The following is a 23,410-nucleotide window of genomic DNA, read 5'->3' on the forward strand; positions in this document are numbered from 1 at the left end:
CGACACCTTCTGCCTCTCGCCATCTACACAGCAACAGGGAGGTTTGTGTGCTGAGGATCATCGTGTCAAGTTATAGAGTGCATGTTAACAAAACCCAACATCCCAACTAGGAGACACCCCCAGTAGGACAAAAGAACATGTCTACATAACCAGAAAAAAAAAAAAAAAGACGTTAGTACCAGTTGCAGTGGCACATGTCTGTAATCCCAACACCTTTGGGAGGGCAAGATGGGAGGATCACTTGAGCCCAGGAGTTTGAGACCAGCCTGGGCAACACAGCAAGACCCTGTCTCTATGAAAAAATTAACAATTAGCTGGGTGTGGTGGTATGTGCCTGTAGTCCCAGCCACTTGGGAGGCTGAGGGGAGGAGATCGCTTGAGCCTAGGAGGTCAAGGCTTCAAGTGAGCTGTGACTGAGCCACTGCACTCCAGTCTGAGCAACACAGACCCCTGTCTTTTTAATTTTTTTTCTTTTTTTTGAGATGGAGTTTCGCTCTTGTTGCCCAGACTGGAGTGCAATCTCGGCTCACTGCAACCTCCGCCTCCCACGTTCAAGCGATTCTCCTGCCTCAGCCTCCCAAGGAGCTGGAATTACAGACATGTGCCACCACGCCCAGCTAATTTTGTATTTTCAGTAAAGATGGGGTTTCTCCATGTTGGTCAGGCTGGTCTCGAACTGCTGACCTCAGGTGGTCCACCCACCTTGGCCTCTCAAAGTGCTGGGATTACGAGCGTGAGCCACCTCGCCCAGCTTTTTAAAGAGACCCCATCTTTTAAAAAAAAAAAAAAAAAGAAAGGATGGCTTTAAACCTTTAATCCATCTTGAGGGGGAAAAAAAATAGAGAGGCTTGCATGTCTGACTCTTGGGATGCAGTCTCATAGAAAGCATGTAGCATGCTAGGCTGGGCACGGTGGCTCACTCCTGTAATCCCAGCACTTTGGGAGGCCGAGGCGGGTGGATCACGAGGTCAGGAGATCAAGACCATCCTGGCCAACACAGTGAAACCCCTTCTCTACTAAAAATACAAAAAAAAATTAGTTGGGCGCCGGTAGTCCCAGCTACTCGGGAGGCTGAGGAAGGAGAATGGCATGAACCAGAGAGGCAGAGCTTGCAGTGAGTCAAGATCGCACCACTGCACTCCAGCCTGAGCGACAGAGCAAGGCTCCGTCTCAAAAAAATAAAATAAAATAAAATAATAAATAAAAAAAGAAAGCATGTGGCATACTCACTAACAAAACATCCTTCAGTATCACCAATAATAAAGCTAACATGGAGGCGGCAGACAACGGGTCTGCCTTGTATGGTGATGTTTATTTTGACAAAAGATTGACTTTTCTCCTTTATCATTCTTACTCTGAAGTCAGATGGGACTCACGTTATGGTCGGTTACATAGAAGACTTAGAGATAGGACAATAGTGGTTCTAGAAGCCAAATTTGCACTTAAAATCACTGTCACTGAAAATCTGACAACTTTTACCTCATTCACTCTGTTTTTTCTTTTTTTTTTGAGGCGGAGTCTCACTCTGTCGCCCAGGCTGGAGTGCAGTGGCACGATCTCAGCTCACTGCAACCTCTGCCTCCCAGATTCAAGTAATCCTCCTGCCTCAGCCTCCCAAATAGCTGGGACTACAGGGGCACGCCACCACGCCCGGCTAATTTTTTTGCATTTTTAGTAGAGACAGGTTTTCATCATGTTGGCCAGGCTGGTCTCAAACTCCTGACCTCAAGTGATCCACCCGCCTCCTCCTCCTCCCGAAGGGCTGGGATTACAGGTATGAGCCACCGCACCTGGCCTCATTCACTCTTCTAAGTTGTGGGTGTTGTCCTTTAAAATATATAGTTTCCACAAACTAAGCATTGTAGCTGAAAATTGAATGGTAGCTATCAGAAAAAATGCTTTAAACTAATCAAGGCTTTGTTGTTCAAAGAAAAAGCTACTACCAAAGGAAGTAGACCCTAAAACCTTAAGTACAACGAAGTATTAAGTGCAAATTGATTTCCATTATAAAAACCTCAACTGTCAAGAAAGATATAACATTAGAAAACCTCATGAGGCCGGGCGCGGTGGCTCATGCCTATAATCCCAGCACTTTGGGAGGCCGAGGAGGGCGGATCACCTGAAGTCAGGAGTTTGAGACCAGCCTGGCCAACATGATGAAACCCCATCTCTACTAAAAATACAAAAAAATTAGCCAGGCGTGGTGGCGGGCGCCTATAATCCCAGCTACTCGGGAGGCTGAGGCAGGAGCGTTGCTTGAACCCAGGAGACAGAGGTTGCAGTGAGCAGAGATAGCACCATGCGCTCCAGCCTGGGCAACGGAGTGAGACTCCGTCTAAAAAAAAAAACCTCACATGAAGCAAAATTCAGCACTTACTTTTCAATGTGAGAGCTCCCAAAACAGTCCCTGCTTAAGCACACTGAGGATAGGCTTGGGTTCTATGATTACCCTCTTCGGATGTAGCTTTTCAGCTTTGCCAAGGAGGCAGGGAAAAATACTACTGGCCATTCCCCTGGATGCCCAACATCAAGCAGAGCTGAAATATCACATTCATTAAGTCCTTCCACAATATTCCACATGGCTGCTAAATCCAGTGTGTCAGGCGTTTTTTACTCCACAACCTGTGTTTTCTGTACCTTCTACTGGTCTAACACTACTGACCAGGAAGGGCACCAAAGTTTCCGGAACCTTCAGAAAACACAGTTCTGGCCGGGCGCGGTGTCTCATGCCTGTAATCTCAGCACTTTGGGAGGCCAAGGTGGGTGGATCATGAGGTCAGGAGTTCCAGACTAGCCTGGTCAACATGGTGAAACCCCGTCTCTACTGAAAATACAAAAGTTAGCCGGGCGAGGTGGTGCATGCCTGTAATCCCAGCTACTCGGGAGGCTGAGGCAAGAGAATGGCTTGAACCTGGGAGGCAGAGGTTGCGGTGAGCCACGATCACGTCACTGCACTCCAGCCTGGGCAACAAGAGCGAAACTCCGTCTCTTTTTTTTTTTTTTTTGAGACGGAGTTTTGCTCTTGTTGCCCAGGCTGGAGTGCAATGGCTCGATCTCGGCTCACCACAACCTCTGCCTCGCGGGTTCAAGCGATTCTCCTGCCTCAGTCTCTCGAATAGCTAGGATTACAGGCATGCGCCACCACACCCAGCTAATTTTGTATTTTAATAGAGACAGGGTTTATCTACTGGAGTGCAATGGCTCGATCTCGGCTCACCACAACCTCTGCCTCGCAGGTTCAAGCGATTCTCCTGCCTCAGTCTCTCGAGTAGCTGGGATTACAGACATGCGCCACCACACCCAGCTAATTTTGTATTTTAATAGAGACAGGGTTTATCTATGTTGGTCAGGCTGGTCGCGAACTCCCAACCTCAGGTGATCCACCCGCCTCGGCCTCCCAAAGTACTGGGATTACAGGCGTGAGCCACCGCACCCAGCCTGAAATTCTGTCTCAAAAAAAAAAAAAAAAAAAAAAAAGAAAAGAAATACTCTCACTCAGATTATTTTTCTCACCAGTATTCTGCAGCTATGCTACACAGGGTCTGGCCAAGGAAAACATGGTTGAAATCTTCCCGAGAGTGCACATCTATCGGCTCCCTCTGACTTCCTTCACTATGGGTTTATCAAGAATTCCAAGTTGTGCATCCTATGAAAATACCCTACAGTGAAACTTCCTTTGACGAGTTGAAATCATTAATCTGTATTGACCTCAGTACCCACAACAATCTGCAGCAAACAGTAACGTTTTCCCATCCCAGGCCAAACAGCAGACAACACCCCAAGCAACAGAGGCACAAGGTTTGGCATTCATTTCGCATTTGCTGTCAGAAAAGTCAGCTTGAGAAGTTTGAATACATCTGAGCGGTTTTCCAGAAGGTGCTCCTCCCTAATATAAGCAATGATTCATCATGAAGAAAACTTCCTTTAACATATGCACATTTCATCCTTAAAATGAGAGGATAGTTTTTAACCTCAGTGAGGTAGCTGTGAAACCTTAAAATGGGGGTGGTCTCTACAGGACTCCTTTTCTCCCAGTGGCGTAATCACCACAGATAACCTTCCACTATTCAGTCTTTTCAAATTCTTACTTCGAATAAATGCACATTATACAAAGCTAGCGTTTATCTGTTTTGTTCATCTGAAGTGAACTTAAAATTGTAGGGTTCTATATTCATTAGATAGCATGTTGATTTCTTGAAAGGGTGGCACAACACAAAACTACAAAATCAATGTATCCTCAACTGATTTTTAAAAACCAAAAAACTGCGGGAAGAAAATGTACCTTGCTACATCAAAAGTTTTCCACACAACCAACTTGAGGTCAAACAAACCCACGCAGAATCTTCAAAGAACTTCAGGCTGACCTAAAGCATATTTTTTGCTACAGCCAAATTAGAATACTTGCCCTATTTAGTTGTGAATATCTCAGTATAAATGACTTTACAAAAAAATCTGGTAACTTTACAGACAGAATTTTACAACAGTGAAATTTGTTCCATAATATAAAATCCTACCAAATGAATAGAATCTGTCATTTTAAGGGCATCAGGGATTTCTGCCTGTTGAAGAGTGGAGGATTGAGAAAGGAGCAGTGGCTCATGCCTGTAGTACCAGCTGCTCAAGAGGCTGAGGTGGTAGGATCACTGGAGCCCAGGAGCTCGAGGCTGCAGTGAGCTGTGATCACACCATTGCACTTCAGCCTGGGCAACAAAGAGTGAGACTCCATCGCATGCATGCATGCAAACATACATACAAGTGGAGGAACACCTGCCGTAATTCAGCCACTTAGAGAAAAAGAGACTTAAGTTAAAACAAAATTCAACATAGAAAAACCGTCACTGCCTATACAGCACTCATGTCAGAGTGTTCCATGAGGTCTCCCAAAATGCACCTACCGTCCCAGCCAGGATGTCATGGGGGCAGCAGTCCAGAAGGTGACTCTTGCAGACACGGTCATCTGTAAACTTGACCCTCTGTCTGGTTTCGTCTCCTGAAATTCATTTGTGGTTTTAAATAAGACAATATTATCACATTAACCACAAAAAAAAACTAGTATAACAATTCACCTGGATGATTTGCAGACTATCATTTCTGTGTTCTCCCCATCAAATACAATGAAAAGCTGATCTAAAGATATTTACAACTGGACTGGAATACACATTTTTTTGAGGCTAGTTATATCATGGAGAATCACACTTAATGAGATCTGACTCCATCATTGTACCAAAGAAGTCAAGGAGTCAGACGTAAACAGCTGAGCACCAAAAGGCCATTGGCTCCACATATACATGTGGCAATGAGACTGCAAAACCCAAGCTAATCAGAGGTCCATGAACCACCAAGGGTCACTTATAGAGCTGGTAATTTCCACCAACAAAAGCTACTTATTAATCTAATCTTTTTGTTATGAACAAATGCAGAGGCAGTATTTTGCCCAAAATTGAATGAAGAAGAAAGCTTTCAAACTCTATCGAAGACTGTTAAATAATCTAGATCTATTCTTCCTACGTCCCTTTCGTTCCCACCCTTAAAAAAGAGAGTTGCTACCTGGGAGTCACTTTTAACAAGACAATACCAAAAAAAGCAAAAAAGGAACTAGGTTAGTCAATACACACTGTGAGCTCCAACACATACTGTACCCATCTGCATTCTTCAAGACCTCAGCTGCAGAATTTTATGCCCGCTGTTGAAAAGTGTTAAAGGAAAAGTTTTCTTGCCCACACCTGCAGTAAGGAAGTCGGGGGAATGATACATAAAAGTAAAGGTAAAGTGGTATGTGACAAATTTTAAAGCTAGTCTGTGTATACAACACAGAGCTGTGCAACGCTAGAGGAGGAATATATTTTAGGATTTGCAAGCATCCAGGATTAATGTAGTGTCTTTTTATTGAAAATGTTTTCTTTCTAAACTACACTTTTAAAGTTACTTGTGAAAAAAAGCAAACACTTTTTTGTTATAACAGCTTAGAAATTGGTTGTGACTCACGGCTCGATGAACATGAGGCTTTCTGCAACTCCCTTGCAGATTGATGTAGGCAGGCAAAGATACACTGAACCTTTATAAATAAAATAGAGGGGCCACAATTGTTCAGTTTGTATGAAATAAAAATATGGGAAGCAATTCAAAAGCAACTCAATATACAAAGAAAGCTAAAAAGCACTTATTCACCTATGAAATAAAGTGCAAATAATCTGCACAGCCCTGAGAATGTGCCAGTGTGAACTTACAACTTCATTACTCAGCAGAAAAGAAAACACAAACCACAGCAGGTATATAGTTTTGCAAAGATGCAACCGCTTTCTCCTGTGACAACCATCATGATCTTGAGCTCCTCCCTACACAGTACAACCTACCTAACGACTGTCAAGCGCTGGCTACACAGAGGCTCTCCTGTGTGCTGGGGGGAAGGGGGCAGCTGGAAAAGTACTTGGCAGAAACCCACGTTAGAAAAGCTCAGTTTACGGCTCCCCTTGCAATGGTACAGAACCAGAGCGGGCCAGGTTTTCGAGGCCCATCCGGCTCCCTCGGGTGTAGCTTCTTCCCAAGGAGCCTCGGAAGAGTTCTGCCACCCGGCTGCCAGCGACCTGGAGCCCACGCTGATTCCAGCCCTCCGCCGACTCCACAGTTCGCGGAGGGGCACGGAGCCGCGGCGCCCGCCGGGGAGGAAGTAGCAGGACGGTACATAGGAAGGAGGCTGAAGCCCCATCCATGGCGCAGACTCCGAGAGAGGAGCCCGACCTGGACCCACGGCCGCCTCAGAGACGAACCGGCTTAGACAAAGGCCGGGCGCCTGCGGTCGGCGCGCGGGGGAGGAGGAGCGATGCCCCGCGCAGGCGCAGGCGCAGACGATGGCGGCCCCCGCCTCAGGCCGCCCGGCGGCCTCGCCTCACTCCCACCCCAGACCCTCGCCTGGTTGGCCGCTCTGACTCACCGTCCCGAGCCGTGCCCATGAGCTGGTCCAGCAGGGCCCGCATCTGCGCCTGGGCGGACATGGTAGCCGGCGGAGGCGACGGGGTCGGCCGCGACGACTTCTCTCAGGCAGGCGGTGGCAGCGGCGTCGACAAACGATGGTCGCGTCGGCCTCGAGCCCACTCGGCTCTTTCCCGCCGCGGGGGACGCCGGGAGGAAGTACGACGGCGCCGGCGCACGCCCTGCTGGGAAATGTAGTTTCTGGGGTGGGTGCTTAGGGAGGCTGAGGCTCTGAGTGGTCGCCAAGTTGTCCAACGGCGGAACCAAAATCCCAACCCTGATTTTCCTCTAGACCCCCAGGACCTCAAACGAGTCTCTACGGAGGGTAAACTACAATAAAATGAAATACAGTCAATCAAAAACAAGATGAATCCGTGCTTTTTCTAAGCTAGCCATGAAACCGTGAGCATATTATTTAGCTCCCCGACGCTCGCTTTTTTAAATCTGTGAAATGAGGGTTCTAAAGGTGCCCCTCATATGATTTTTGTGAAAGTTAAATAAAGCATGGAATTTTATTTATTTATTTATTTATTTAGAGCGAGGGTCTTGCTCCGTCGCCCAGGCTGGAATGCAGTGGCGCGATTACCGCTCACTGCAGCCTCGACCTCCCCGGCTCCTTATCCTCCCGCCTCAGCCCGGCAAAGTATTGGGATTACTGGTGTGAACCACCACGTTTGGCCATCAGTCATGGCATTAATATTAGGTTCTATGATTACAACCTCGTGGTCGTCCTTCTGTGAGCTCATGGTCTACTGTCCCAGGGACTAAAAAAAAGGCATATGTAAGCAATTATTTTATGTGATAATAGAATTATAGCATGCACTTATGTGTGCATAGTCTGGCATATACTTCTATTATATTAAACCTCTATTATTTATTTATTTATTTTTGAGACGGAGTTTCGCCCAGGCTAGAGTGCAATGGCGCGATCTTGGCTCTCCGCAACCTCCGCCTCCTGGGTTCAAGCGATTCTCCTGCCTCAACCTCCCAAAGTGCTGGGATTACAGGCATGAGCCACCACGCCTGGTCTTTATTTTTTATTTGTTTATTTTATTTATTTATTTATTTTTGAGACGGAGTCTTGCTCTGTCACCCAGGCTGGAATACTGTGGCGCGATCTCGGCTCACTGTAAGCTCCGCCTCCCGGGTTGAAGCGATTCTCCTGCCTCAGTCTCCCCAGTAGCTGGAATTTCAGGCGCCCGCCACCCCCTCCGGCTAATTTTTGAATGTTAAGTAGAGACGGGGTTTCACCATGCTGGCCAGGCTGGTCTCAAAGTCTTGACCTCAAGTAGCCAGCCACCATGCCCAGCTGATTTTTGTATTTTCGGTAGACACGGTGTTGTACCGTATTGGCCAGGCTGGTCTTGAACTTCTGACCTTGTGATCTGCCTGCCTCGGCCTCCCAAAGTGCTGAGATTACAGGCGTGAGCCACCGCGCCCTGCTGTATTTTATTTATTTTTGAGACGGAGTCTCCTTCTGTCGCCCAGCCTGGAGTGCAGTGGCGCGATCTCGGCTTCCTGCATCCTCTGACTCCTGGGTTCACGCGATTCTCCTGCCTCAGTCTCCCCAGTAGCTGGGATTACAGGCACCCACCATCATTCCCGACTAACTTTTTTTTTGTACTTTTGCAGAGACGGGGTTTCGCCATGTTGGCCAGGCTGGTCTTAAACTCCTAACCTCAGGTGATCCGCCCACCTCAGCCTCCCAAAGTCCTGGGATTACAGCTGTGAGCCAGAACGCCAGGCCCCTGCTCTCTATTTAAAATAAATAAATAGGGTGTCCGTTGGGCTGCTCGGGTCGGATTCCGCGGTGACAGCCCTTCCCCATGGCCGACCCTGAGAAGTTGCAGGTTTCTTCGCCGCCCCCGCCGCCTCGTTCTTCTCCCTCCTCTTCAGACGCCTCTGCAGCATCTTCCCCTGGCAGCCCAGTGAGTTTGGGCTGGCCAGTTCCGAGCAGGAGCAGCGGCCGAACGGTGGACCCGCTGGAGGAAGTGGAGCTGCAGATCGGAGACGCAGCCTTTTCATTAACCAAACTTCTTGAAGCCACATCTGCAGTATCAGCTCAAGTGGAAGAACTTGCCTTCAAATGTACAGAAAAGGCACGTTTCCTTAAAACGTGGCAGGACCTATGGAAAGAAGGCTATGATTCTTTGAAACCTGATGACTAATTTGGCATACTTCGTTGTTTAATAATGACTGCAATAATTCATACTTCTTCTTATGTCATATTTGTACGTGTACCACACGTATAGGATGACCTCTGTCCAGCAGTTCTGTATATACTCAGAATGAATTTTTTATTGGTTTTCTTGGCTTTTCTGAAAGCAGAATACTGATGCTATTTTTGTTGCGGCCCAGTACTTGTTTGTCCTTACATACTTTATGCCTCTGAACTTTCGTAGAATCCTTTATGAAAGTTAACTTCATCAATAGATGGTTAATATTAATAGAGCCACAGGGCTACCAGTAGCAAACTAGGTGGACCATTATTTGTTTTGAAACAAGATGCTAAGCATGGCAGAGTTTGAAGTTGCATTTCATCTTAAGGTCCAAGGGAGGTAACTTTAAGGTTGCCAGTGGTGGATCCAGCTCCATTAGGCTACGTTGTCTACAGCTAATGATTGTGCTTCATTCTGTATCCCCAGCACCTAAAACAGGGTCACACAACACTCACTGTTGGTTGAATACAAGAATTAACAAACATAAAAATAAATAAATAAATATAGGCCGGGTGTGGTGGCATGTGCCTCTAGTGCCAGCCACTCAGGAAGCTGAGGTTGGAGGATGGATTGAGCCTGGGTGGTTGAGGCTGCAGTAAGCTGTGATCACACCACCGCATGGCAGCCTGGGCAAAAGAACGAGACCCTGTCTTGGCCAGGCACAGTGGCTCACACCTGTGATCCCAGCACTTTGGGAGGCCAAAAAAAAAAAAAAAAGAATGAGACCCTGTCTCAAAAATGAAATTAAAACTTAAAAAACATGCCAGGCTGGGGGCAGTGGCTCATGCCTGTAATCCCAGCACTTTGGGAGGCCGAGGCAGGCGGATCACCTGAGGTCAGGAGTTTGAGGCCAGACTGACCAACATGGAGAAACCCCATCTCTACTAAAAATACAAAATTAGCCAGGCGTGGTGACGCATGCCTGTAATCCCAGCTACTCGTGAGGCTGAGGGAGGAGAATTGCTTGAACCTGGGAGGCAGAGGTTGCGGTGAGCCGAGACTGCATCATTGCACTCCAGCCTGGGCCACAAAAGCAAAACTCCCTCTCCCCCCCGCTAAAAAAAGGCCGATCACAGTGGCTCACGCCTGTAATGCCAACACTTTGGGAGGCCGAGGTGGGTGGATCACAAGGTCAGGAGTTCAAGACCAGCCTGGCCAACATGGTGAAATCCTGTCTCTACTAAAAATACAAAAAAACTAGCCTGGTGTGGTGGCACACGCCTGTAGTTCCAGCTACTCAGGAGGCTGAGGCAGGAGAATCACTTGAACCCAGGAAGCGGAGGTTGCAGTGAGCCAAGATTGTGCCGCTGCACTCCACACTCCAGCCTGGGCAATAGAGGGAGACTCCGTCTCAAAAAAAAAAAAAAAAAAAACAAAAAACAGGCCGGGAGTGGTCTATTTTGACACTCTACCTCAAAAAAATTAAATTAATTAATTAAAAAATAAAATTTAAATTTTAAAAAATCATTTCACAAATGATAATTTAATATGATTGCTGCCCTGGAAGGGGGTAAAAAAGACTTACTCTAAGAATACAACAAAGACTGTTCATGGGCTAGAAGCATCAAAAGTCCAGACACGGTTAGACAAGTTTTGTTTTCATTTATTTTGAGACAGAGTCTCACTCTGTCGCCCAGGCTGGAGTGCAGTGGCGCGATCTCAGCTCACTGCAAGCTCCGCCTCCGAGGTTCACACCATTCTCCTGCCTCAGCCTCCCAAGTAGCTGGGACTATAGGCGCCCGCCACCACGCCTGGCTAATTTTCTTGTATTTTTAATAGAGACGGGGTTTCATAGTGTTAGCCAGGATGGTCTAGATTTCCTGACCTTGAGATCCACCCGCCTCGGCCTCCCAAAGTGCTGGGATTATAGGCATGAGCCACTGTGCCCGGCTGACAAGTTTTAAATAATGTTTTAAGGCATGACTTTGCTTCCAATTGGCCATTTGAACAAAGCAATTAAATCATCTGAATTACGCACCTACCAAACTGCCACAGTTATTAGAAATCAGACAACTGCCAGGCACAGTGGCCCATGCTTGAAATCCCAGCACTTTGGGAGGCCAAAGCAGGAGATCACTTGAGTCCAGGAGTTCAAGACCAGCCTGGGTAATATGGCAAAACCCCATGTCTACAAGAAAGGAAAAAAATTAGCTGGGCATGGTGGCTTACAGCTGTAGTCCTAGCTACTCCGGAGGCTGAGGTGAGAAGATCACTTGTGCCTGGGAAGCAGAGGTTGCAGTAAGCTGTGATCCCGCCACTGCACTTAAGCCTGAGGGACAGAGGGAGACCCCATCCTTTTTTTTTTTTTTTTGAGACGGAGTTTCACTCTAGTTGCCCAGGCTGGAGTGCAATGGCAAGATCTCAGTTCACCGCAAACTCTTGCCTCCCAGGTTGAAGCAACTCTCCTGCCTCAGCCTCCCGAGTAGCTATGATTACAAGCACGCGCCACCAAGTCCAGCTAATTTTGGATTTTTAGTAGAGACTGGGTTTATACATGTTGGTCAGGCTGGTCTTGAACTCCCGACCTCAGGTGATCCACCTGCCTCAGCCTCCCAAAGTGCTGGGATTACAGGCATGAGCCCCTAGCCTTTTTTTTTTTTTTTTTTTTTGAGACACGGTCTGGGTCTGTTGCCCAGGCTGGAGTGCAGTGGCGCAGTCTCGGCTCACTGCAACCTCCGCCTCCTGGGTTCACGCCATTCTCCTGCCTCAGCATCCTGAGTAGCTGGGACTACAGGCTCCCGCCACCACGCCTGGCTAATTTTTTGTATTTTTAGTAGAGACGGGGTTTCACAGTGTTAGCCAGGATGGTCTCGATCTCCTGACCTTGTAATCCGCCCGCCTCGGCCTCCCAAAGTGCTGGGATTACAGGCTTGAGCCACCGCGCCCGGCCTTTTTTTTTCTTTTTTTTTTTTTGGAGATGGAGTCTCGCTCTGTTGCCCAGGCTGGAATGCAGTGGCGTGCTCTTGGCTCACTGCAACTTCCAACTCCTGGGTTCAAGTGATTCTCCTGCCTCAGCCTGAGTAGCTGGGACTACACGCATGCACCACCACGCCCGGCTAAGTTTTGTATTTTTAGTAGAGACGGCGTTTCACCATGCTGACCAGGCTGGTCTGGATCTCTTGACCTCGTAATCCACCCGCCTTGGCCTCCCGAAGTGCTGGGATTACAGGCATGAGCCACTGTGCCCAGCCAAGAATAATTTTTTTAAATAAATAGAGATGGGAGTCTCACTATGTAGCCCAGGCTGGTCTCAAATTTCTGAGGTCAAGCAATCCTCCTCCTGCCCTGGCCTCCCAAAGTGCTGGGATTACAGATATGAGTTACCATGCCTGGCCTAGAGTAATTTTTTTTTTCTCTTTTGAGACGGAGTTTTGCTCTGTCGCCTAGGCTGGAGTGTAGTGGCATGATCTCAGGTCACTGCAACCTCCGCCTCCTGGGTTCACGCCATTTTCCTGCCTCAGCCTCCCCAGCAGCTGGGACTACAGGCGCACGCCACCGCGCCCGGCTAATTTTTTGTATTTTTAGTAGAGACGAGGTTTCACCGTGTTGGCCAGGATGGTCTCGATCTCCTGACCTCGTGATCCGCCCGCCTCGGCCTCCCAAAGTGCTGGGATTACAGGCGTGAGCCACCGCCCCCGGCCCTGGCACCGTATTTCAAGGCCGAAAATTCGCATCCCCAGTGCCAGCAATTCTCCTCGTGGTCAAAGAGGAGAAACACTGGGGGGAGCACCCGGAGGCGGGGGCGAGGACGCAGATCGGGGGTCGACGTCAAGAAAGAAGGCGGGAAGAGGACAAGGTCGGGAGAGGACGAGGAGGGGAGCGAGGACGCAGAGGAGGGGAAAGAGGACGGAGAGGAGCGAGGACGGAGGGGGGACGGGAACGAAGAGGGGCGAGGACGTTCAGCATCCATTGCGACAGCGACAAACAGGACACGGCCAGGTTCCCGGCGGAGGCAGCGCCCAAGATCCCCGTTGCCGAGCAACCGAAGCATGGCGGTGGGGCGGGGTCGCAGCCTGCGCATTTCCGGCCCCGCCCGCCGGCTGGTCGGAAGTGACGCCAGGGGGCGGGGCCGGCGGCGCGGGCGGGTGAGAGGGCGCGGCGGCAGGTGAGTGAGCGCGGCCTCGTACTCGCGCGTGCACGCCGCAGGGGCGCCGCAGGCCGCCCCTTCGCTCTGGGACCCCGGCCCCCATGTTCCCCAGTCCCTCGGCCCCTGGAGGACCCCGCCGTGCTGCCCCCTAGCTCCTCCGGCTTCCCGAGTCGGGTGCGGGCCGGGAGGCTGAGGCGGGGCCCCAAGTCCCTCAGCGGGTCGGCAGCAGCGCCTCTGGAGGCTGATTCTTTTGGGTTTCCCCCATTGCCGCAGCCTGGGTTTCAGTGGCATTCAGAACAAGCCCAAATGTCCCTCAAAGCGGGGTTTTACCTCCCGGTAGGGAGCTCCCCGCCGTGGCGCAGCGTAGGTGAGCCGGCCGTGGCCGCTTTCGCTCTTGGTGCCGCCTGGGTTGCCTGAGAGTGTTTTTTTATGGTGGAAGAATGTGGATGAGAAGCCTCACGGGGATCGGAGAGGCGTGTCCTCTCTCAGGACGCTGTCTGCAACCTTGTCCGTCCGGCACCCCGGCAAAGCTTCCCGAGCGCAGCCGAGGTTGCTCGTCTGTGGGAGGGACTCAGGCATAGAACACGAAACAGAGCCTAGATGGAAGGAAAACACTGTGATTAGCGTTCCTGGCTCTCCCCTACGTTCGTTGGCCGAGAGTTGTCAAGGAGAGAGTTTGCCCTTGGACAGACTGATAGGATATCAGGGTAGGCAATTTCACTTACTCTCTGGTTCTAAACCTTGTGATTCCAGCTGAGGACGCGCTCCCTTCCATGTACTGGCTGCCGGTGTCTTTACGGCGCCAGCATCAGATTACACTACTTCCCTTATTGCAATTTCAGTCTGCATTCGATTAGAGCAGAATAACTCAACAAATACTCTCCGAGTGTCTGCTGGGAACCAGGGATGCTTGTAGGAGCTAAGGATATAGTACTCCACGAAAGAACTTCCTGTCCTCAAGGAGCTTCTATTCTACTGGAGGGTACAGATAGTAAATTAGATAAATAAAAAATGGAGCTTGCTGGGCCGGCGCGGTGGCTCACGCCTGTCATCCCAGCACTTTGGGAGGCCGAGGCAGGCGGATCACCTGAGGTCAGGAGTTCGAGACCAGCATGGCCAACATGGTGAAATCCCGTCTCTACTAAAAATAAAAAAATTAGCCGCGTATGGTGGCAGGTGCCGGTAATCCCCGTTACTCGGGTTCAAGCAATTCTCCCCACTCAGCCTCCCAAGTAGCTGGGATTACAGGTGCCCGCCACCACACCCAGCTAATTTATTTTTATTTTTATTTTTAGTAGGGGTTTCACCATGTTGGCCAGGCCAGTCTCAAACTCCTGACCTCAGGTGATCCACTCGCCTCGGCCTCCCAAAGTGCTGGGATTACAGGTGTGAGCCACCGCACCTGGCCCTCTTTTTTTCCTTTTGCTCCACCCTCCTGAGTATCTGGGACTACAGGCATGTGCCACCATATTTATTTTTCTTAAAAATTTTTTTTGGGTGGGCGCAGTGGCTCATGCCTGTAATCCCAGCACTTTGGGAGGCTGGGGTAGGCGGATCACTAGGTCAAGAGATCGAGACCATCCTGTCCAACATGGTGAAATCCCGTCTCTACTAAAAATATAAAAATTAGCTGGGTGTGGTGGCGCACACCTGTAGTCCCAGCTACTTGGGAGGCTGGGGCAGGAGAATAGCTTGAACCCGAGAGGCAGAGGTTGCAGTGAGCCGAGATCGCGCCACTACACTCTGGCGACATAGCGAGACTCTGTCTCAAAATAAATAGGCCGGGCGCGGTGGCTCACGCCTGTAATCCCAGCACTTTGGGAGGGCGAGGCGGGCGGATCACGAGGTCAGGAGATCGAGACCATCCTGGCTAACACGGTGAAACCACGTCTCTACTAAAAATACAAAAAATTAGCCGGGCGAGGTGGCGGGCGCCTGTAGTCCCAGCTACGCGGGAGGCTGAGGCAGGAGAATGGCGGGAACCCCGGGGGGCGGAGCCTGCAGTGAGCCGAGATCGCGCCACTGCACTCCAGCCTGGGCCACAGCGAGACTGTCTCAAAAATAAATAAATAAATAAATAAATAAATAAATAAATAAATAAATAAATAAATTATTTTGTAGGGATGGGGTCTCTCTTTCCCAGTCTGGTCCTGAACTCCTGCGCCCAAGCAACCCTCCTTTGTTGGCCTCCTGAAGTGCTGGAATTATAAGTGTGAGCCACTGTGCCCAGCCTGTTTATTTATCTATGTATTTTTTTAAAAAAATATGTAGATGGGTTCTCACTGTGTTGCCCAGGCAGGTCTCAAACTCCTGGCTTCAAGCAGTCCTCCTGCCTTGGCCTCGCAAAGTGTTAGGACTACAGGTGTGAGCCACCATGCCCACCCCTTCTCTTTCTTTTCAGCCTCCTTGCTTCCATTCTGCTGACTTCTAATGGTTGTCTGCTGCTTGTAACAACACAAAGTTTAATGGATTAAAGTGACGAATATTTATTATCCAACAGTTTCTGTGGGTCAGGAATTGATCAGTGGCTTATCTGGGTGATTATGACTTTGGGTCTCATGGAGTTGCAGCCAAGATGTTGGCTGGGGCTGCAGGTGTCTAAAAGCTGGATGGAGTCTTTTCTGTTTTTTCTAGAGGTCGAAAATTTAAAAAGAACAAATAAAAGCTGGACCAGGGCTGGAGGATCTGATTCCAAGATGGCTCACTCACAAGGCTAGTGACTGGAAGCCTCAGTTCCCTCTTGGCTGGTGGCAGGAGCCCTCAGTTCCTTGCATCATGGAACTTTCCTTAGGGCCCATGTCCTCACATGGTAATTATCTTCCCTTAGAGCAAGTGATCTCAGAGTGAAAGTGGAAGGTTTCCACCACAAAACCTGTTAATGAAATTCTTTTTTTTTTTTTTGAGACAGAGTCTCCCTCTGTCACCCAGGCTGGAGTGCAGTGACGTGATCTTGGCTCATTCCGCCTCCCTGGTCCAGCTATTCTCTTGCCTCAGCCTCTGGAGGAGCTGGGACTACAAGCACGTACTACCACACCCAGCTATTTTTTTTATTTTTAGTAAAGATGGGGTTTCACCATGTCGGCTGGGCTGGTCTCAAACTCCTGGCCTCAGGTGATCCTCCCGCCTCGGCCTCCCAAAGTGCTAGGGTTACAGACTTGAGCCACCGTGCCAGGCCTATGTTATTTATTTATTTATTTTGAGATGGATTCTCACTCTGTTGCCCAGGCTGGAGTGCAGTGGCTCCATCTTGGCCCACTGCAACCCCCGCCTCCCAGGTTCAAGCGATTCTCCTGCCTCAGCCTCCTGAGTAGGTGAGATTACAGGTGTGCATCACCATGCCGGGCTAATTTTTGTATTTTTGGTAGAGACGAGGTTTCGCCATGTTGGCCAGGATGGTCTTGAACTCCTGACCTGAAGTGATCTGCCCGTCTTGGCTTCCCAAAGTGCTGGAATTAGAAGCATGAGCCACCGCCGCCGCCCCTGTCCGAACATTTGTAAACCACTATGCAGCTTACCACTCCTGTGGGACAAGAGTGCCTGGTCCTATGATTTCAGCTGGGGTGCTGGCCCTAATCTCTGGGAATCTGATTAGTTAGCTAGGGCCAGGCCTAATTTATTAATGAATGCATTAATAAATTTCTCTTCTAGCCAGGCACGGTGGCTCACGCCTGTAATCCCAGCCCTTTGGGAGGCCAAGGGGGGCGGATCATGAGGTCAGGAGATCGAGACCATCCTGGCTAACACAGTGAAATCCCGTCTCTACTAAAAATACAAAAAATTAGCCAGGCGTGGTGACGGGTGCCTGTAGTCCCAGCCACTCCGGAGGCTGAGGCAGGAGAATGGCGTGAACCCGGGAGGCGGAGGTTGTAGTGAGCAGAGATCATGCCACTGCACTCCAGCCTGGGCGACAGAGTGAGACTCCGTCTCAAAAAAAAAAAAAAAAAAAAAAATCCCTGGCTGGGCGTGGTGGCTCAAGCCTGTAATCCCAACACTTTGGGAGGCTGAGGTGGGTGGATCACGAGGTCAGGAGATCGAGACCATCCTGGCTAACATGGTGAAACCCCATCTCTACAAAAAAAAAAAAAAAAAAAAAAAAAAAGTTAGCCGGGTGTCGTGGCACGTGCCTGTAGTCCCAGCTACTCAGGAGGCTGAGGCAGGAGAGTTGTTTGAACCCAGGAGGCAGAGGTTGCGGTGAGCTGAGATCGCTCCGCTACACTCCAGCCTGGGCGACAGAGCGAGACTACGTCTCAAAAATAAAAAAAAAATACCATCCTGGCTAACACAGTGAAACCCCGTCTCTACTAAAAAAATACAAAAAATTAGCCGGGCATAGTGGCGGGCACCTGTAGTCCCAGCTACTCGGGAGGCTGAGGCAGGAGAATGGCGTGAACCCGGGAGGCGGGGCTTGCAGTGAGCCGAGATCGCGCCACTACACTCCAGCACTCCAGCCTGGGCGACAGAGCGAGACTCCGTCTCAAAAAAAAAACAAACATAATGAAAATTTAAAAATTTTTTTTAAAAACCTGCAAACTTGGTGAATTTTTTACCGACTCGTGCTTTGCAAAATTCTTCATGGAACTTAGATTATATCAGAATGTAAAAAAAAAAAAAAAAATGCTGACTCCTAACCAAATAACTATGAAGCAGATGCTGAGAGATCAAAGGAGCAAATCTAAAAATCATCAGAGATGGGGCCTGGGGGAGAAGTATGCTGGCTTATAGATGAAAATGACTGGCTCTGTGTTGATAACTGTTGATAACTGTTGGACCTGGGTAATGGGTTTATGGGGCTGGTGTTCTCTACTTTTGTTAATGTTTAAGCATTTACATAATAAAGGTTTTTTTTTTTTTTTCATTGTATATAGAAATGAGGACTCACTATGTTGCCCAGGCTGGTCTCAAACTCCTGGGCTCAAGTAGTCCTCCCTCCTCTGCCTCTTGAAGTGCTGAGATTATAGGCATGAGACACCACACCTGGATCAAAGGTTTAAAAAAATAATGATAAAAGAAGTAAATTGAGGCTACTGTGGGCACACTGCCCATGGGTTAGCCCTGCTGTGCAAGGATCAGAAAAAAAAAAAAGAAATTGAAGCTAAGGCCTAATTAACTGGCTTATCTTGTAGAGTTTAGCAGAAGTGACCAAGTTTAGAATTATACTTTATCTTTTTCTTTCTCTGCCCCCTACTTAATGAAGGACAAAAATGAGTAACATGGCTGGGTGTGGTGGCTCACGCCTGTCATCCCAGCACTTTGGGAGGCCGAGGCAGGCGGATCACCTGAGGTCAGGAGTTCGAGACCAGCATGGCCAACATGATGAAACAAAAATACAAAAGTTAGCCAGGCGTGGTGGCGGGCGTGTGTAGTCCCAGCTACTTGGGAGGATGAGGCAGGAGAATCGCTTGAACCCAGGAGGCAGAGGTTGCAGTGAGCTGAGATTGCACCACTACATTCCAGCCTGGGCGACAGAGCAAGACTCTGACTCAAGAAAATAAAAATAAAAATAAATAAAAATTGTGCCAGGTGCGGTGGCTCACGCCTGTAATCCCAGCACTTTGGGAGGCTGAGGTGGGTGGATCACGAGGTCAGGAGATCAAGTCCATCCTGGCTAACGTGTTGAAACTCCGTCTCTACTAAAAATACAAAAAAAACTAGTCGGACGTGGTGGCGGGCACCTGCAGTCCCAGCTACTCGGGAGGCTGAGGCAGGAGAATGGCATGAACCCAGGAGGCGGAGCTTGCAATGAGTGGAGATTGCGCCACTGCACTCCAGCCTGGGTGACACAGCGAGCCCTGTCTCAAAAAAAAAAAAAAAAAAATTAACACTAATTTGTGGGGGAGTCGCAGGAAATCTGCCTTGGAATTCAGGAGAAAGGCTTACCCCATGGTATTTTCTGGACAGACTACAAAACTTATTCTGTGTAATAGTTGCCTATCAGCTGTTCACCCTCAACTTATTTTTAGGAGGCATTGTGAGCCCTTCTCAAGTACTGTAAAAGTTTTTCAGTTCTGCAAAGGAAAGGAACTTGTGTTTGGGCTTTTGAGTGCTGACTGCATGTGCTGTGATACTTTTGCCTTTGTCATGGAACCATGATCTTTAAAGTGGTTCTGGAAAAATGGTTATGGGCCTGTTCTTTGTCTTGAGATTATTCTTGGTGGAGAGAGAAATAGCTGCTTGCTGTAAACAACTGGACACAGTAGCTGTCCTTGTCTGACATCTGCTTTGCTCAGCTGAAACATCTGCCTCATTGGCTGTTGTGGGTGTCTCTGAAGCTCATGTTGAATTGCTGTCAAATGCCCAGCGTGTTCTTGGTGGTGACACAGCCACATTGTGTAAATACATTTCTTAAGTCATTTGTGTGTATAGCAGCTGGATTTGGGGACAAGCATTTGGGCACACTCGCTACAAGATTGGTTAGTGATTATGGATGATGAAGTCTGTCGGAAAATTCAGATCTTGATTGTGAGTTATCTTACTTGTCTTTTAAATTCTCTTTCATCCATTTGGCTCAGGGGACCAGACATCTTCCTGGCCTTAAATAGCTTTCTTTCTGCCAGGTAAGAGAAGTATGATGAGTGCTTTGAAAGAAAAATACTGAGTTCTCTGGGGTGGAGTGTGGTTAACCAGGGTCAGTGGGGGTCACCCCAAACTTACTTAAGGCTTGAGCCGCTGCATCTGGGCGTTTTTTTGTTTTGTTTTGTTTTTGTTTTTGTCTTGAGACAGAGTCTTGCTCTTGTTGCCCAGGCTGGAGTACAATGGTGCGATCTCAGCTCACTGCAACCTCTGCCTCCTTGGTTAAAGCGATTCTCCTGCCTCAGCCTCCCTAGTAGCTGGGACTACAGGCGCGTGCCACCACGCCAGCTAATTTTTGTACTTTTAGTAGAGATGGGGTTTCACCATGTTGGCCAGGTTGGTCTCGCACTCCTGACCTCAAGTGATCCAGCCGCCTAGGCCTCCTAAAGTGCCGAGATTACAGTTGTGAGCTACCACACCCAGCTGGGCTTATTATTATTATTTTTAATCCATTGACAAAATCTTTCCAGTTTCTGTTTCTAACTGGTGAAACTAGATAGTAACATTAATCTATAATCATAGTTTTCCTCTAAATATTAACTAAATATTTTATCCATTTAAAACACTGTTTTCTTCTCTTTTTTTTGAGACAGGGTCTTGCCCTGTTGCCTAGACTGGAATGCAGTGGTGTGATCTCCGCTCACCTCCCAGGCTCAAGGGAACCTCAGTCTCTCGCACAGCTGGGACTAGAGGCACATACCACCACACCCGGCTAGTTTTTGTATTTTTTTGTGGAGGTAGGGTTTTGCCATGTTGCCCAGGCTGGTCTCGAACTCCTGTGCTCGAGTGATCTTCCTGCCTCCTGCTGTAGCCTCCCGAAGTTGCTGGGATTACAAGTGTGTGCTACTGTGCCTAGCCTTAAAACACTATCTTGACCGCAGAGGAGGTCTACACAAAAAGAAAGAAAGAAAAAAAAAGCTGTCTGCTTCAGGCTGGGCACGGTGGTTCACACCTGTCATTCTAGCACTTCGGGAGGCAGAGGCGGGAGGATCACATGAACCCAGGAGTTACAGAGGAGCCTGGGCAACATAGTGAGGCTCTCATTTCTACAAAAAATTTAAAGATTAGCTGAACAAAAATTAGCTGGTGCATGCCTGTGCTCCCAGCTACTGGGGAGCCTGAGGCGGGAGGATCTCTTGAGCCCGGGGATTCAAGGCTGCAGTGAGCCATGATTGCACCACTTCATTCCAGCCTGGGCAACAGAGCAAGACCCTGTGTCAAAAAAAAAAAAAAGTTTTCATCAAATTTCTGCAGTTAAAAAAATTAGAGGCTGGGCGCGGTGGCTCAGGCCTGTAATCCCAGCGCTTTAGGAGGCCGAGGCGGGCGGATCACGAGGTCAGCAGATCGAGACCATCCTGGCTAACACAGTGAAACCCCATCTCTACTAAAAATACAAAAAATTAGCCGGGCTTGGTGGCGCGCACCTGTAGTCCCAGCTACTGGGGAGGCTGAGGCAGGAGAATTGCATGAAACCAGGAGGCGGAGGTTGCAGTGAGCCAAGATGGCACCACTGCACTCCAGCCTGGGCGACAGAGCGAGACAACGTCTCAAAAAAAAAAAAAAGGCAATTAGAATGAGACTTTTGTTTTTATTTTCTGTTCTCTGTGACTCGGTAAACTTCTTAGAACTCTTGGAGAAAAGGGAGAGACCTGTCACTTCCTTTCTGCATGGACTGTGGTATTCCTGCCCCACCCCGCCGAAACGTTAATGAGCTGTGCAAACTGTTGCTGGATTGTTTTGTTCTTCCCCCTAATCAGAGTTTCCACTCAGGACTGGGTAGCCTGTGGACTCCCTGGAGGACAGATAGGTGTGGCAGCCTCAGTGGCCTAGAGTGGACAGCTGGTTTACCGATAGTCCTTTTTTTTTGAGACAGAGTCTTGGTCTATCACCCGGGCTGGAGTGCAGTAGTACGATCTTGGCTCACCACATCCCTACCTCCCAGGCTGAAGTGATTCTCGTGCTTTAGCCTTCCCAGTAGCTGAGACTATAGGCAGACACCAACATACCCACCTAATTTTGTATTTTTAGTAGAGTCAGGGTTTCACCATGTTGGCCAGCCTGGTCTTGAACTCCTGTCCTCCAGTGATCTGTCCACCTCGGCCTCCCAAAATGCTGGGTTTATAGGCATGAGTCACCGCGGGCTTACTGATAGTTCTGTAGGCCAGGGGAATAATCCATTTGAATAACCATATATGAGGTATTGTGTTTATCTTTCTTTCTTCAAGTTATTCTTGGTGTCAGCTCCTGTTTTTTTTTTTTTTTGAGACAGAGTCTCGCTCTGTTGTCCAGGCTGGAGTGCAATGGCGCTATCTCAGCTCACTGCAACCTCTGCCCCCCGGGTTCAAGGGATTCTCCTGCCTCAGCCTCCTGAGTAGCTGGGATTACTGATGCGCATCACCACGCCCAGTTAATTTTTTGTATTTTTAGTAGAGATGGAGTTTCACCATGTTGGCCAAATTGGTGTCGAACTCCTGACCTTGCGATCCACCCACCTCAGCCTCCCAAAGTGCCGGGATTACAGGCGTGAGCTACCACGCCCATCCCGTGTCAGGTCTTTTACCTTAATTAATACGTATTGTATTGACAAATTTTCTTTTCTTTCTGAGCCCTCACTTTTTTCTTTTTTTTTTTGAAACAAGGTCTCACTCTGTTGCCCAAACTGGAATGTAGTGATAATGATCACAGCTCACTGCAGCCTCAACCTCTTGGGCTCAAGCTAACCTCCCACCTCAGCCTCCCAGGTAGCTGGGACTACAAGCACATGCCACTACACCTAATTTTATTTTACTTTTTGTAGAGATGGGGTCTCCCCATGTTGCCCAGACTGGTCTCGAACTCCTGGCCTCAAGTCATCCTCCTGCCTCAGCCTCCCAAAGCACTAGGATTATAGGCATGAACCACCCTGCCCAGCCATGAAGTTAAATTTTTGGTTATTAGCTTGTTGAGTTCTGTTTTCTGTTTTTTTAAATAGCCACATGGCCTGACTCTCTGTGGTCAATGGTATGGATGCTAAAGTACAGCAAGGACAGTGCCCTGCTCAAGTCTCTCTGACCTGGGTCCATGGGGATTTTCTCTGCCAGTCAGGTTCCTGAAGCTCTGGCTACTGCTCCTGGTATTTTTAATGACCGCAGTAGAGAAAAACATTGGTATCTTCTTGCCGTTGATGAGCAAATCTTTGGACCTATCTCATGGTGTCCTTATTTGCAAATTGGTGAACTGCCTGGCTTTGGCTGCCTTGCCGTTGTGGCTTTTAATAACTACCCCTATTTCTGGTGGCTGAGTCAAGTTTCCAAAAAGGAAGTCTTACCTGGAGATCCTGTGAAGGAATTCCTGACCAGCTTTTTAATTTTCCAAAGACAGGCCTTATTCGTGTTAAACACACACCCCTTTTCTGTGGCCAGGCCGGTGTGAAAGCGTGTGCAGAGGCTGTATAGCAGTAAGAGTTCCCACCCCTTGGGGCATTTTCATTGTCACCACATTGTCTGACTTTGGAGACGACCCCTTTTAAACTCTGGCATTTGCTCAGGTAAGTATTTGGGGAGTATTGTTATAAATGCTGTGCATA

General features: G+C 48.7%; 3 protein-coding genes across 48 annotated transcripts in view; 2 read left to right on the forward strand and 1 right to left on the reverse strand.

The window, feature by feature from the left end:
* The window catches only part of LUC7L (LUC7 like), a 40,277-nt gene extending 33,147 nt beyond the window's left edge, over positions 1-7,130 (reverse strand). For 2 of the 7 annotated variants that reach the window (XM_063598163.1, XM_063598164.1), the window contains exons 1-3: positions 6,932-7,094; positions 5,986-6,055; positions 4,896-4,990 (exon numbers count right to left, since the gene is read on the reverse strand). Coding sequence is in view for 4 of the 7 variants with exons in the window: in XM_003809396.6 (XP_003809444.1) it covers positions 4,896-4,990; positions 6,932-6,992 (156 nt within the window). In the remaining 3 variants the exon portion in view is untranslated. Of the gene's footprint in view, positions 1-4,895; positions 4,991-5,985; positions 6,056-6,931 lie in introns of all 7 variants that reach the window. The other 5 variants (XM_003809396.6, XM_003809398.6, XM_008961607.5 and 2 more) reach the window with 4 other exon arrangements.
* Positions 7,131-8,374: 1,244 nt separating this feature from the next.
* LOC117978668 (renal cancer differentiation gene 1 protein-like) lies at positions 8,375-11,173 on the forward strand. The gene has a single exon (XM_063598166.1). The coding sequence runs from the start codon at positions 8,796-8,798 to the stop codon at positions 9,135-9,137; it is 342 nt and encodes a 113-aa protein (XP_063454236.1). The 5' UTR covers positions 8,375-8,795; the 3' UTR covers positions 9,138-11,173.
* Positions 11,174-11,356: 183 nt separating this feature from the next.
* The window catches only part of FAM234A (family with sequence similarity 234 member A), a 51,136-nt gene continuing 39,082 nt past the window's right edge, over positions 11,357-23,410 (forward strand). For 5 of the 40 annotated variants that reach the window (XR_010110384.1, XR_010110394.1, XM_063598158.1 and 2 more), the window contains exon 1: positions 11,362-13,293. The gene's annotated coding sequence lies outside the window, so the exon portion shown is untranslated. Of the gene's footprint in view, positions 13,294-15,909; positions 16,085-19,441; positions 19,735-21,360; positions 23,372-23,410 lie in introns of those variants that run through there. The other 35 variants (XR_010110391.1, XM_063598156.1, XM_063598140.1 and 32 more) reach the window with 18 other exon arrangements.

This window comes from Pan paniscus, chromosome 18, assembly GCF_029289425.2.
Source record: "Pan paniscus chromosome 18, NHGRI_mPanPan1-v2.0_pri, whole genome shotgun sequence".
Classification (NCBI taxonomy): domain Eukaryota; kingdom Metazoa; phylum Chordata; class Mammalia; order Primates; family Hominidae; genus Pan; species Pan paniscus.